The sequence below is a fragment of the Tribolium castaneum genome, chromosome 3 (assembly GCF_031307605.1).
Source record: "Tribolium castaneum strain GA2 chromosome 3, icTriCast1.1, whole genome shotgun sequence".
Taxonomy (NCBI): Eukaryota; Metazoa; Arthropoda; class Insecta; order Coleoptera; family Tenebrionidae; genus Tribolium; species Tribolium castaneum.
In genome coordinates, this window is record NC_087396.1 from 14,111,399 (window position 1) to 14,124,079 (window position 12,681).

General features: G+C 34.4%; 2 protein-coding genes and 1 long non-coding RNA gene across 3 annotated transcripts; 1 reads left to right on the top strand and 2 right to left on the bottom strand.

The window, feature by feature from the left end:
- Positions 1-5,920: 5,920 nt before the first annotated feature.
- On the bottom strand, positions 5,921-7,378 carry Pnn (Pinin). Its single transcript, XM_970388.3, has 3 exons — positions 6,811-7,378; positions 6,472-6,766; positions 5,921-6,416 (listed from the first exon to the last, which is right to left on the bottom strand). Exons 1-3 carry the CDS (start codon positions 7,294-7,296, stop codon positions 6,022-6,024), a joined length of 1,176 nt encoding a protein of 391 aa, XP_975481.1. The 5' UTR covers positions 7,297-7,378; the 3' UTR covers positions 5,921-6,021.
- Positions 7,379-7,459: 81 nt separating this feature from the next.
- On the bottom strand, positions 7,460-8,664 carry LOC103313710 (optic atrophy 3 protein homolog). The gene is made up of 4 exons (XM_008197705.3): positions 8,433-8,664; positions 8,217-8,385; positions 8,021-8,163; positions 7,460-7,967 (listed from the first exon to the last, which is right to left on the bottom strand). Exons 1-4 carry the CDS (start codon positions 8,572-8,574, stop codon positions 7,663-7,665), a joined length of 759 nt encoding a protein of 252 aa, XP_008195927.1. The 5' UTR covers positions 8,575-8,664; the 3' UTR covers positions 7,460-7,662.
- Positions 8,665-8,792: 128 nt separating this feature from the next.
- Positions 8,793-12,306, top strand: LOC135265674 (uncharacterized). The gene is made up of 2 exons (XR_010333452.1): positions 8,793-9,167; positions 11,940-12,306. It is a non-coding gene; the product is annotated as an uncharacterized LOC135265674 (long non-coding RNA).
- The last annotated feature ends 375 nt before the right edge of the window (positions 12,307-12,681 follow it).

Here is a 12,681-nt window from a genome sequence, read left to right on the forward strand (position 1 = left end):
GGTCTAGTAGGGTAATTCTGGTAGAGATGACCCACCTTTTTTAAAAAATTACAAAAAAATATTTTTGATACCTACTATAAAAGCGTTATTTTTTATTTACTTAGAACATAACTATAGTTCTATTGAGTACAGGTAAATAACAAATTATCGAAAATTTTTCTTAAACAAATAACAAAAAAATTCAAGTGTTGGGCCATAGTCCCAATTACTTCTTTTTACATATGATCCCAGATTTTTTGAGTTTCTAAAGAATTTTGCTGCCCGTTACAAAAAATTACAAATTACCTACTATTTTTAGTAGGTATTCGTATACTAACTTTACTAAAAATTGTACTTTAAAAGCTCTCATATGGTTTTGTTATAAAAATCAATACATAATAATGGTATTATGTATTTCAAGAGATCATTTTACCCCCAGCTTCGGAATAAAATGATCCTTTATTCCCGGGCACATTTTGTCTTGCTATTGAAGACCATGCCAAAATATTTATAAGAGCATAATCTACATTTTTTTTTACCAAAGGTACAAAAATTTAACACAATGTCGTACTCTTTCCACGAGATTTCTGCGCAATTACCTACTATAATTATACCTACCTATTACTATAGTTTTTAAGATAACCCCCAGCGAAGTAAAAAATTCTTTTAAGAATAAACTCACCGACCGAGTTTGTACCAACTCTGTAATTTGAGAAGAAGAAATATGCCCAAAAATTTATCGTCTACATCTAGAGTAGGTATTAGTGTCTTTAGTAGGTATTAAGAAATACTTTTTCGGTAGTATCAAGTAGAAGATGGAAAACCACTGTCTAAATTATTCCAAGCTTGTGTAATAAATTATTTCGTATTGACCTTTTTTTTGCAAATAAGTAAGTACCTAAATATTTAAACAAAATAATCTTTTTTTGTTGCAAAAGCTATAGTAGTCAATTAATGTTTTAAAATGGCTTTAAATGATACCTAATAATGCATCATCACTTCAATGAATATCTCGTATATTCCTACTGAAGAACAAAATATGCTATGCTGCAAACTTCATCACTGCAAAATCCTGTATCATCTACATCATAATAGATACATCAACATATCACGTTTTTAAAAAATAATGCGATTTTCTTCTGAGATCCCTATATTCATGATAACTGATTTTCAACTGATTTTCCCCTGAATGAACACAATAGTCAATAGTTTTTAATTATTACCATCAGATTTTTGAAAAAATGGCATGCCTTGTTTTTCCCTTATTTTTTTCATTTAATTTAAACCCTATTCAGAATTAATATGAATTCCATAGAATTGGTATAAATATCCCTAAAACCTTGCAGTTTGAATAGACGGGTAGGTACTCCAAACTTTTCGAATGCTTGCCAAACAAATTTTTTGAAGTAATAATAAAATTAATAAGCAAATAATGGGTCATATTCATTCTTCTGAGATTGAAAATACTACCTTTTACTTTACGTAACCATTTTAAAAGTGTTAAAATTGCAAAAAAATACGCTATAGTTTTACACGTTTATTGTGTATAATTAAGCACGATATTTTAAGATTCCTACGATATTAGATATGTAAATATTTGTTGTCACAGGTCACATTTTATTTTTCTATTTTACCCAGTTAAATATATCTTAAAAATTTTCGAGCATTTCAAATAATCCGTTGATCAAAGAAAAAGTTTTGCTTCAAGCGTTAATAATAATCTGTTGTATAATATGGCAAATTTAAGGATGTTTAAGCAACTAAAACCGGCATGTAATGATGTAAAACGAGTGATATTTTACAGGAAACAAGGCAAGGCAGAACTAGTGATAGGATTTCGTGCACGGAGACACTCTTCAGCCGTATCTAACGATGTTCATTCTACATCACTGCTGCCATCATTACATAGGTAAAGTGGGTCTACATGATGAAATATGGACTCAACTGTCTTAAAAAATAAACTTGCAAAAAATAAAATTAAGGTAGAAATAAATAACTGAACTTGGCGAGTTTTATGATAACTAAATGACATAGGTATTTAAGGGCTGCTTGCTATGTTATTAGCTAAAAGTGTTTGTTGGAATAGTTTAGGTTTAATTAAAAACTGTGTTTATTTTACAGCAACATCAAGAAGTAACAAACATTTTTAAAATTGTTCATTAAAAAAAATAATGTGATTTAATGGCCATTCGGCATTCATATGTCTGTGGAGGCTTTCGTCTACAATAAAACTGCCCCCTGTCTAAAAAAGTTTGCAAACTAGAGTGTTAAGTGAGTCTCAGGTTCTTGAATCCAATATCGCGCTCAAAAAGAAAGTTATGTTTGCAATGGCGAGACGAGACGCGCAGTCTACATCATTAGCGAGTGAAATGGGCCGTCACAAATACTGAAGGATATCTCTGAACGCCGCCGCCGTTTTCTGACAGCGTGTGCCTGACCCCTGGGTGACAGATGAGAGGGTTCTGCTCTTTCGTATCTAGCCACACTAAACAAATTACCCGCAGATGATTATCATTAATATACTTACACAGAAATACAATCTACAGTTTTCTTAGTTATTGTTTCTTTATTGTAATATGCGATAATTTAATTACTGATAGTATAATTAAGCAGAAAAAGGATACATCACACTGTAAGTTTTATGCCTTATTTACCTACCATTTAGCTTCACAGCCCATTCAAAAACGTTTCATTATAGCATGCTACATACTCAATTAAACAACAAACGGGCCGATAAAATAATCGCGTAATTACTTAATTCACGGATTTAATAAACTTATCACCTCCAAAACAAGCAATACTTCACTCCGAAAACACAGATCATACCGACGTTTGTAAGCATTATGAAAAGTACACTAAAATAAGGGTTAAACCAATAATTTCTCTTGCTATATCGACCTACAAGTAGTTCTTTTCAGTCCTTTCCGTCATTGTTTTATCTCGGAAAATTAAATTTCACGGTCCATGTCCCGTGCATACCTATAAGCTGTAAGAGAAATTAGTTTTAAGCAAGGAGAGCAAATATTTTCATTGTTACTAGCCGAAATAATGAAATAAGGCGAGAAATAAAGCAACAATCTTGGAATTATCACCATGGCATGGTTTCACATTTGAATGTATTGAAATTTTTTATGCGGTTACAAATTTTGAAAGTTTTTAAGTGCCTACTTAATTCTTAATAATCAAGCAAAGGCCAGAGAACCTATTGTTTTGTTAAAGTTGTTATAAGAAGATTTTATTTGATTAAACTAAATTGAAATTTAAATTATACGTTTCTCAGCCTTAAACTCGAGCTAAACTTATAAAAACTATCAAGGAGCTTCTAAAATGTTCTAATATGACAAGATTTTACATAAATTAAAATTTTAAACAATTAATGTTTAGGTAATAACACGTCTCATCTGAGAATTTGGAATTCGAGATATTATATAAGGATAAGGTAGATAAGAGTATTGCGTGTTACAAGTGGGGAGAGAATAAAACAAAAATGTAAAAATAAATGAAGTGACACCGTGAATTAATGGTTTTGTTCCTTAGAACGGAATTATTTATAGTATCAGAACATTCACAACCCATCTAAATTCCGGATTAAATTGAGTGTAAATTTAAATTACTCGAAGACATGAAATAATACTTGGAATAAGAGAAAAGAAAATGCTTTGCATTTAAATAATTGTTCATACAAAAATTCTGTCACTACAAATAAAAATATGCTGGAATTCGATTAAATGTAGATGTACTCGTAATTATTATTTTTCTGTTTGCAAAATAAATGTATCCTCTCTTGATTGTTAAATAAATAGATATTCCCTTTATAAATAATCCAAGACAAACCAAGAATATCACGAAAACGTAACTAATTATCGAACTTTTGATGTAATAATGTATGTGGTCATTAGGAACAATTATTTCTTTAGAAATTCAAAATTTTATTATACAAGAGTCATGACTCTCATGTGCACTTTATTGGCGTTATTAAATATAAAAAAATAATCACATTATTATAACTACAATAGGAAAGCTCTAAAAACCATTTGCTTACACCAATTAAGAAAATATGTAAGTAATGTAAAAGCACATAAATATAAAAATCGTGAAGGTTGTTAAATTATTGTCAAGTTTCTGTTTATAAAAATGATATGAAATTATAGGCCTCGTATTTCTCTGCACCTGTAGGTATAATGTAAAAAATTCGTGTCTCATTTTTAGTCCACATCCTTTACAAATTTATTTTAGGGATATTTCATTGATGGTTCCTATAATTGATGGTAGTATGTATAATTCACTCGTGCGGTAATTCACGCACTAGATAAGTACGTACGTTAAAAAGAAAGTTGGTCCCTATGGTTTCCCATATGTTTTCGAAATTATAAAATTACAGTAGTAGAGCTTTTGTATCTAACTACAAAACTTTCTCTTTGTGATTGTAATTACTACCAATACAACAAATCCGTTAGATAATGAAAAGTGGAGAACTCTTATTGTTACTCCATAACATTATTATTTAATTAAAATTTTATTAATAAATGTTTTTACTTTTTTTCCCTCACTCAGACTCAGAGTGGAAGTTAGTTGAGTTTGAAAAACAACCCATTGAAGTCTTTTCAAAAATACAAAAACCGGGAAAATGACCTGTTTTAAGTCCATGAACCATCAATTTTTATGGAAACTACCCTATTTTTTGGAGTCTTACTACTGTTTTGGTGTTTGTAAAAATTTCTTAAAAAATAAAAGGCAGGCGTAACAACTGAATCTGTGGTTTTTGAAACAAAATGAAAAAATATAATAAATATAATAGAAAAATATTGAACATAAGTCTGGTAAATTTGGTTCTAATGACTTGTGAACTGGTACCGAAATCTTATACTTTAACATACTGTTTTGCCTTTCACTGTAAACTAAGATGAGAGTTTGATTTATTTTTTATGCAAGAAAATGCCAAACCGCCACTTTGCCAGTGGTTACGAAATTTTTACAAGGTAACGAAATTTCGGTTTCACTGTGACCAGTGTAATTTTCACACTTGATACCCATTGGCCATTATACACGCCTAGGATACACTCCAAAGCAGGGTTTTATTGATAAAACTAAGTGCGTTTTTATTTATTTGATGTAATTGAAACAAACCAAATTATTTTCAATGGAATCATAGAAATTGGCGCAAATAAATAACAATCTGTTTCAAAAAAATGATTTATTACATTATTCAAAAAAATTTGTATAAAATCCCTAGACTTTTCTGATGTGTGTAGGTTCCTATAACAAAAACCAATGAAACAGACAAAGCCCTTTGTTCCATCTTTTGCACCAGTTAGTTACCTAAACAGATTATAGGTATGATAATTTATATCGATGGCTAAGTTTATTCAGTCTGACACTTGCTGTTGTTGTGAATGGAGGTCTCATAAACTAAAATAAGTGCGCTGAATTTCCAGAAATGGGTAGCAAGGAAGTGTTACGTATGTACATTTTTTCTTATGTAACAGTCACGTAGATATCCAGATGCTAATTTTTAATTTGCCCGAACTGTTGTCTCTTAATTTCGGTTAGCTGGGCATTGAAGTCCTTTGGCGTAAGCAAATTGGTATTGCGTGTGTGCTTTGAAACGGGAGCGGTTCGCTAATCTCGATGAACGCTACGCAATAAATAAATTCCGTGTCGGGCGTTTTATGACTGGATCTGGTTATAAAACAAGACCGGCCTCTTTGAAGGAATCTGAGATCGTGTAATTATTTTTGTGGCATATAACAGAGACTGATCGGTTCTATATCCGTCACGGATTTGCATACACAGACGTAAAATTGAAATTGCATTTTGTATTAAAGGTAAACTTATCCGCAAGGTTAAAGTTTAATATAAAAGTTATTTCTATATTATGTGCTTGTCGTCACGTTCGTGAATTATAGCCCTTTATGCATCAACGAATTCAAAATCGACAGTCTTACTTTTAAGAGTTTTATTTTCAGCCAGTCAATCATAACAAACTTGATACACTTATTTATACATTATACAAACTTATTCTATTTATAATAAAATTTACAATCAAAGACATTCTTCATTATCCACGTGCATTTGCTCCTCCTGTGCTGCATCTTTCTCAGGCTCTTTGTTTTCCGGAATCGCCTCACCATCCCAATTTTCCTCCTGCGTGCTCAACTCGTCACTCTTCCCTTCAACTTCTCCAGTTCCGTTAGTTTGCTGCTGATCAACGGGAGCTTTTTCTTCAGTTGGACTTTCATGAGCTTTCTCTGCTTCAACACTCTCGTGTTTCTCTTCTGTTGAAGTTTCCAGATCACCGTTCTCTTCATTTTTCTCGTGCCCATCCTGGGGCTCCTCTTTTGCTTCTTTTGACTTCCGCAACTCAAAGTTTTTCTTCATTCTTTCTTCAATGTGTTGAAGCTCATCAAACACCTCTTGTCTCTTCTTATCAATCATTTCTAGAACAAATAATTAAATTAAACAACTTTCCTTCCCCCAAACAAACAAACTTACTCTCAATATCTGCTTTACAGCTATCTAGCAATGCCTTACTAGCATCGTTCATTTTTCTTGGTAAATAATGAATGTGTGGTTTTGCTTTAGTCTGAATAAAATTCATCCGTGGCTTCTGTCTTTCCTCCCACGCTGCGTATTCCTTCATACGCATCATTTTCAACTCAATCATTTTTATTTCCGCCTGTTTCTTCTTCCTGTTATAGAACAACTCTTGTCGTTCCTTCTTAATTTCTTCTTTTTCTTTAATTTCATGTTCCTCAATTTTTTTCTCAAGTTGAGCCCTTTTTTCCTCCTACAAAACATTAGAACAAACCAAACTCGCACAAAAACTCCTACCTTTTGTTTCAGTTTAGTTTCCTCTTGTTGAAACTTCTGTAAAGTCCCTAACAGAGCCCCAAACATCCTCCGGTTCCTCTCTTTGGATTTTTCATCCTTGCTTTGCGCCGCTAACGCCTCTTGCCGGCTCGGCAGCTCCTTCGGAGTCACTATAACCTTACTGATCATTTGCTTTTGGGGCTGTTGGTGTAAGTCCTCCTCATAGTGGACAGGTCTCTCAGACAGACGTTTAAACACAGAAACTCCAGTTCTTCTCTTCGAAGGCGGTTCGTCGTTTTCGTGGTTAAAATTACGATTCCGGCCCACTCTTTGCCGGTTTCTGTCGTCATTTTGGGGCCCTCGTTTCAGGTTAGCCCGTGGGGGCAGCTCTGATGGGTCTCTTCCAATTAGCCGTTTTATGTTCTCGTCAACGCCTTTTAAGCTACTTTTGGCCTGTTCTAACTCGGACTGGAGCGTTCCAAACGATTTTAAAATTTCCGTACCCATTATTTGTTAAATAAATCGATTTTCAGACACAAACACTAATAACCTGTCATAATGCTTTCGATTATGTCAGTTGGCAAACTTACCGTTGGCAGCCCTGGAAAACGCTACTTGAGACGGGAAATTTGAATTTATTTGGGAAATTAGTAAAATAAACAATAAATAATTATAACGAGATGATTTAATATTTATTCATTATACTTTTATTTTACATTCAACACTTCGTTAACTCATAAAATGCCAAATGATGCCAATAAACATAAAATTAGTTGTTCATAATTTTGGGATTCGAAATAAAAAATAAGCTCAAAGCCAATTGTAAACATGTTTAAAACTTAACAAATGACTTACAAATACTGTACACTCGAATCAGAACGTCAAATGACTCCTATATACATTTTTATAAATATGGTTTAAAGCGACTGAAATTATGCCTTCCTCTCTTTCACTGTTAGGATCAAAGAAAAAGTTGTTTTCAACGTCACTAATAGCCCTAAATATGACTCCTTTAAGCGGCTTATGCTTATGACTTTCCGTCAAGTCTAAATTTGCTAATTTTTCCGGAGCTAGAACTATATTTTCATTGCTTGGTTTATACTGTGGGGGATCTTGCGATGGTGGCTCCTTTGGTGGGCTATTTTTTGGCGGAGTAGTTTTATAACCAACTCTTGTTTCTACAAGGCGAGAAAAATAATACGTTTTTTTCATCAAACAAGAAGGAAATTACCTAATTCTCCAACTTTTCTTGTCAATTCTCTTATGTAAGCCCCTTGTTCTTCTGTTTGAATGAATAAGTCTCTTAAGGCAGTTTGCAGTTCGCGCATTTCAAGTTTTCGGGCTTCTTCCTTAGCAGCTTCTTTTTTACTACTCCTGTGAAAGAGAAACGTTTTATTAATCTAAAACAAGAGTTGTTCAGTTCAAACCTATTATATTCAGCCAGTAAAACACCAGCCGCTATGATAAAAATAACGGTTTCGCCTAAAAGATTTGCACCTAACTCAATGGAAGCAGCTTCGTTTAAAACAGTGATGTTCACAGGTTGTCCCAGGTGAAGTAGCCACATTTTTGCCTTTCGTTCACACCAATTGTAGACTGCAAAGTCACGTTATTGTTTAAGTTTACAAATCAGTGAACATTACATTGTGCAGGCGGAAGACACACATATTTCCTAAAAACTGGCGAACTTTTTGCTCCCTGTTTGACAGCATTAGCGATCGGTTTACTAATCTGTTTTATTAAGAGGGCTCCAAGTTTGGCGGCAGGGAAAGCATGAATTACCATCCTTACAAATTAATTACTTAAAATTAAAAATGTTAAACTTCAATGTGCCATTTAAACGTCAAAAAACTGTCAAACACAGAACAGTAAGGGTTAAGAAGTGATAATTCCCTAGTAAATCACTGGCAACACGAGAATCCAGCGCCTCTGGTGCTGAAGTGCGTTACTACCACGGTAAAGCGCCACGTTTGAATAAATCCCTTTTATATTTATTATTTTCATCTTACAAGTTTCATTGCAAATTGTTCAAAATAAAAAAAAATATTTTCATTTAAAACGAAATGAAAACATTTTATATTTATTTTAAACAAAATTTGCAATGAAACTTACAAAAAAAGTTGTTTTGGGGTAATAAAACACAGGTTTTGTTAACATTTTTATTGTACACTTGAGTAACATAACAAATTAAATTTTTCAAAAAATTGAATCAGTCAGTGTTGGCATGTTTTGCCTGTCTGCTCCAGACTTAAAACAAAATAAGGCCTCCTTTGCAATGACTTTTACCTTGTCTGTCAGCAAACAGTTGCCCGCGCTACAACCACGAGGAGGTACATGCAGTGCACTGACACACTTGAGCGCAAATAAGAAACTTAAAAGTAAATTCTGAAATAACATAAATAGAGAATTCTAAAAAACATCAAAAAACTTAACAAACAATTTTAAACTATATACATCACAACAGAAATATTTCCTCCAAAAGAACTATGTACAAATAAATTAAAAAAAAATACATTTCTTGTTTAAATATATATCTACAAATCACAGCCTTCTATGTACAAATCACAGTCTATTTACAAATCACAGCCTTCGGAATTTCTTCATTTTTTCTATATGACCGGTGGTAACGGATTTTGTTTTCTGCTTGTCTCTTGTGTATTTATATATTAAAAAGGTGGTACACCTATTTAATATTAAATTATCACAGTCGTGAGTCATGCAATAGGCTGGCCCAAAATCAAACTGAGATTTATAAATTTCTTTGAACCTGTCTTCCAACATTGCGTGGTGAGCATAGGTATCAAGGAAACTGTATAAACAGTCATGAATGTTTTGAACAAGCCACATTACATGTTCACTAGCATACTTCAGTCGCCGCTGATTATCGTCAAATTCCTTGAATGAGACTAAGAGATGGTGCTCTGTCGGCTCCTCAGAATATAGTTTATTCTGACAGTTTTCGCAATCAGGAACCTCAATTTCCTTCAATACATAGCCAGCAACATAAGCCAAACCTTGACTGTCTTCACAGCAAAGGTCTGGTTGCTGTAATGTAGAAAAGTCCACTGAAATTTCTGGATGCGATTCCTGCTCTCTTTCCTCATTCCCTGAAAAGTTCAATAATCTCCCCAAGTTTTCCAAAGGCGTGCACTCGTCATCCTCACAATTACCACAGCCTTTTGGTGAAACCAAATTGTTAACAACTACGGTTTTCAAGGCAGCTGTGAACTGGTGGCATGTGGGATTCGTGTTTGCAACACCGTGCTGGCGAATACTACAAAAAAGATTCTCCAAGGGGTCTTGATTTAGACCCCTCAAGTTCAAAAAATCAAACCCATCGATGTTTTTGAGGTGATTCCATAAAAAAATAATAGACCTGATTGTCGTCTGCCAACCCTTGACGAATGAAAACTGATTGGTACAATCAGTTCCATTTTTCAAATCTATTAGTTTCCAACGGCCCATCTCCGTTAACAATTTTGACCAAAATGCCAAATGGGGCGACTCATCTGTCAAAGCACACCGGTACTTTTTTGAGTCAGTTGGAAAAACTCGCGAACCGTTCAAAGAGTCAAACAAATCATCAATTTTTTTGACAAATTCTGCCGTGAAAATGGCGTCGGCTGGCAATTTGTCTGTAAAAACAGAGAACGTCTCAATTGCACTAGCCACTGAGCTGCTGAGTTGGGCGGCAGCAACTTTGACTTTCATTTTCACATAGGAATCCTTAAAATTGAAATACTCTTTTTTTAATTTCGGCAACGATTTAAATTGTTTTTGCTGGTCAAGATTGAAAACGGCCTCGATGTGTTCGAATTTGGCACATTTGTGTGGTTCAAATTGAAGCTTGCATCGCAATAGCGAGTTTCGGGTGTTCTTTAATAAATGCGGCACATCAAAAATCGTGACAATTGGCCGGTTGTTGACAAAGAAATAATAGGATCCTTGCCTGGGGTGTCGTTCAGCACAGAGCTGAGACAAGGCTTTTTGATTTGTTGGACCTTGGTCGCAAACAGTTGCAACAACTTCAAGGCCAATTTCCTGAAGTCGACCTATTATTTCTTTAATCAGAACCTTTAAATTGTCAGCAGAAACCGTATGAGCAGTAAAATAATAAGCAACTACTTGTTTCCATTGCTTTCTGATGCCTCGGACCATGAAAACAAGAGCGTGGTTGGCTGCCTTGTTTGTCCGCCCCAAAGAACCCAAGTCTTCAAAACCACTAATTAATTGTTGGTGGGCCTCATAATGAAATCCATGGGATAAGGATATTTCATCAATAATCAAAGTGCAAAATCGATTTTGACTTTTCATTTTGATGACTTCTCCTTGTAAGTGCCCCAAAATTGCCTCGTTAATTCCAGGACCAAATGGAATTTTAGATAAAATGGCTTTCAAGGTCCGCGAGGAGGGCAATTGAAAATAAGTTTGCAAATATTTATACAACCGTGGGCTGCGTTTGTAAACAGATAAAGCAAATGCTTTATCCTGTTCACTCCACCTGCGCCCCGATGGTGGTTTGGTCGCGTTTCTGAGTTGTGAATTGATGAATTCCTTCGTTACAGAATTCAGGTTTTCATCAATGAATTCAAATTTGCCAGAGTTGTATAAATCTTGCAGAGTATTTACTTTGCTCCTCTCTTGTTGCAATAATTTTTGCAACTTCGATAAGCGCGAAGTGACATTTCTATGAATGTGATACATTTGCTTTTCTCTTGATGTTAAATCCGCCCTTGAAAGTCTCATTTTGTTTAAAATACCATTTTTGTCACCTTCATTCAAAAAAGCAAATTTTGTGCACCTCCCAGTGATTGCATTATTTCCCTGACAATAATTGTGGTCTTGTTGAACAGTATTGTTGCCTATTATTACTTCACTGTTTGTAAAAAGAGGAAGTCCATGAGCAAAACATCTGACATTGGATGTTGAAGGCAAATTGCAAATACAAGATGGGTGATTTATTGAATTTTCCACAAAATTATCTTCTGTAACAGAAAGATTTGTTTGTGAAACCTCAACAAACTCCTCTTGTGGGGCCATAACGCATGGTTTTGGAACTACATGTGAATTTAATTTATCCTTCCTCTCATTAACAAAATCGCGACTTTCAAAATGATCCTCACATAAACGCCAAAATTTTGAACTTACAGGATCCTCAATTTTGCAGGCATTCCTCCACAATTCGTGAAGCTTTGGATTCTTAGGGAAGGTGAAGAAATGCTTGTTGGCATGTCCTTTGTTGGGAACATAACCACTGGTGCATCCGGGGTATTTGCAGGAATATTTGCGATAACCAGCCATGACTAAAGTTCGCTTGAGTAGTAGAAATCAAAAATCCGTCACCCCAGCCCAGAGACCAATGCCTTTAAAATAGAAAGAAACACCAATCAAAAAGATGAAGTTATGTTAACAAAAGAAGAGATACTTATCTTTTTGGTCGGTGCTCAACACCAGGAATTGACTCACTAACGAACTGTAATCAGAATTTTTGCTTTGATTAAACGATTAAACAAATAATTGCTACATACTTCCGGTAACACGTTGAACGATGAATGACAAAACACAACACTTTTGGCGCGATATTTTCGGCGCGATCTTTTTAGCGATCTGAGCGCAAGCGTAGATGTCATTGTTACGTCAAAAAATACAAATTAATGAAATCCCTAATGAATACGCGCTTGTTTTAAAATAAGCAGTCGTCATTGGTCGTTCCTTTTCATCTCCCTGGGAGTGCAAAACCCCCCCTCGCCTATACTCTCGAGTTGCCAATGCGCGTATCCCACTTTCACCCCCCTGCTGTCAAACGTTTTATGTAATGTTCTGCCAACTTAAAACATTACAAAACCAAATGATGGCAAAGTGCCAACATAAAATTTAAATTTTTGGACTTTT

Bases quoted from the DNA above. Each gene is read 5' to 3' on its own strand.
- LOC103313710 (XM_008197705.3), bottom strand. From the start codon at position 8,574: ATGGTAATTCATGCTTTCCCTGCCGCCAAACTTGGAGCCCTCTTAATA. The intron at 8,386-8,432 runs GTAATGTTCACT...GTGACTTTGCAG, and splicing joins GTGTCTTCCGCCTGCACAAT to TCTACAATTGGTGTGAACGA. The intron at 7,968-8,020 runs GTAATTTCCTTC...CTCGCCTTGTAG, and splicing joins AAGAAAAGTTGGAGAATTAG to AAACAAGAGTTGGTTATAAA.
- Pnn (XM_970388.3), bottom strand. From the start codon at position 7,296: ATGGGTACGGAAATTTTAAAATCGTTTGGAACGCTCCAGTCCGAGTTA. The intron at 6,767-6,810 runs GTAGGAGTTTTT...AATGTTTTGTAG, and splicing joins AAACTAAACTGAAACAAAAG to GAGGAAAAAAGGGCTCAACT. The intron at 6,417-6,471 runs GTAAGTTTGTTT...TATTTGTTCTAG, and splicing joins CTGTAAAGCAGATATTGAGA to AAATGATTGATAAGAAGAGA.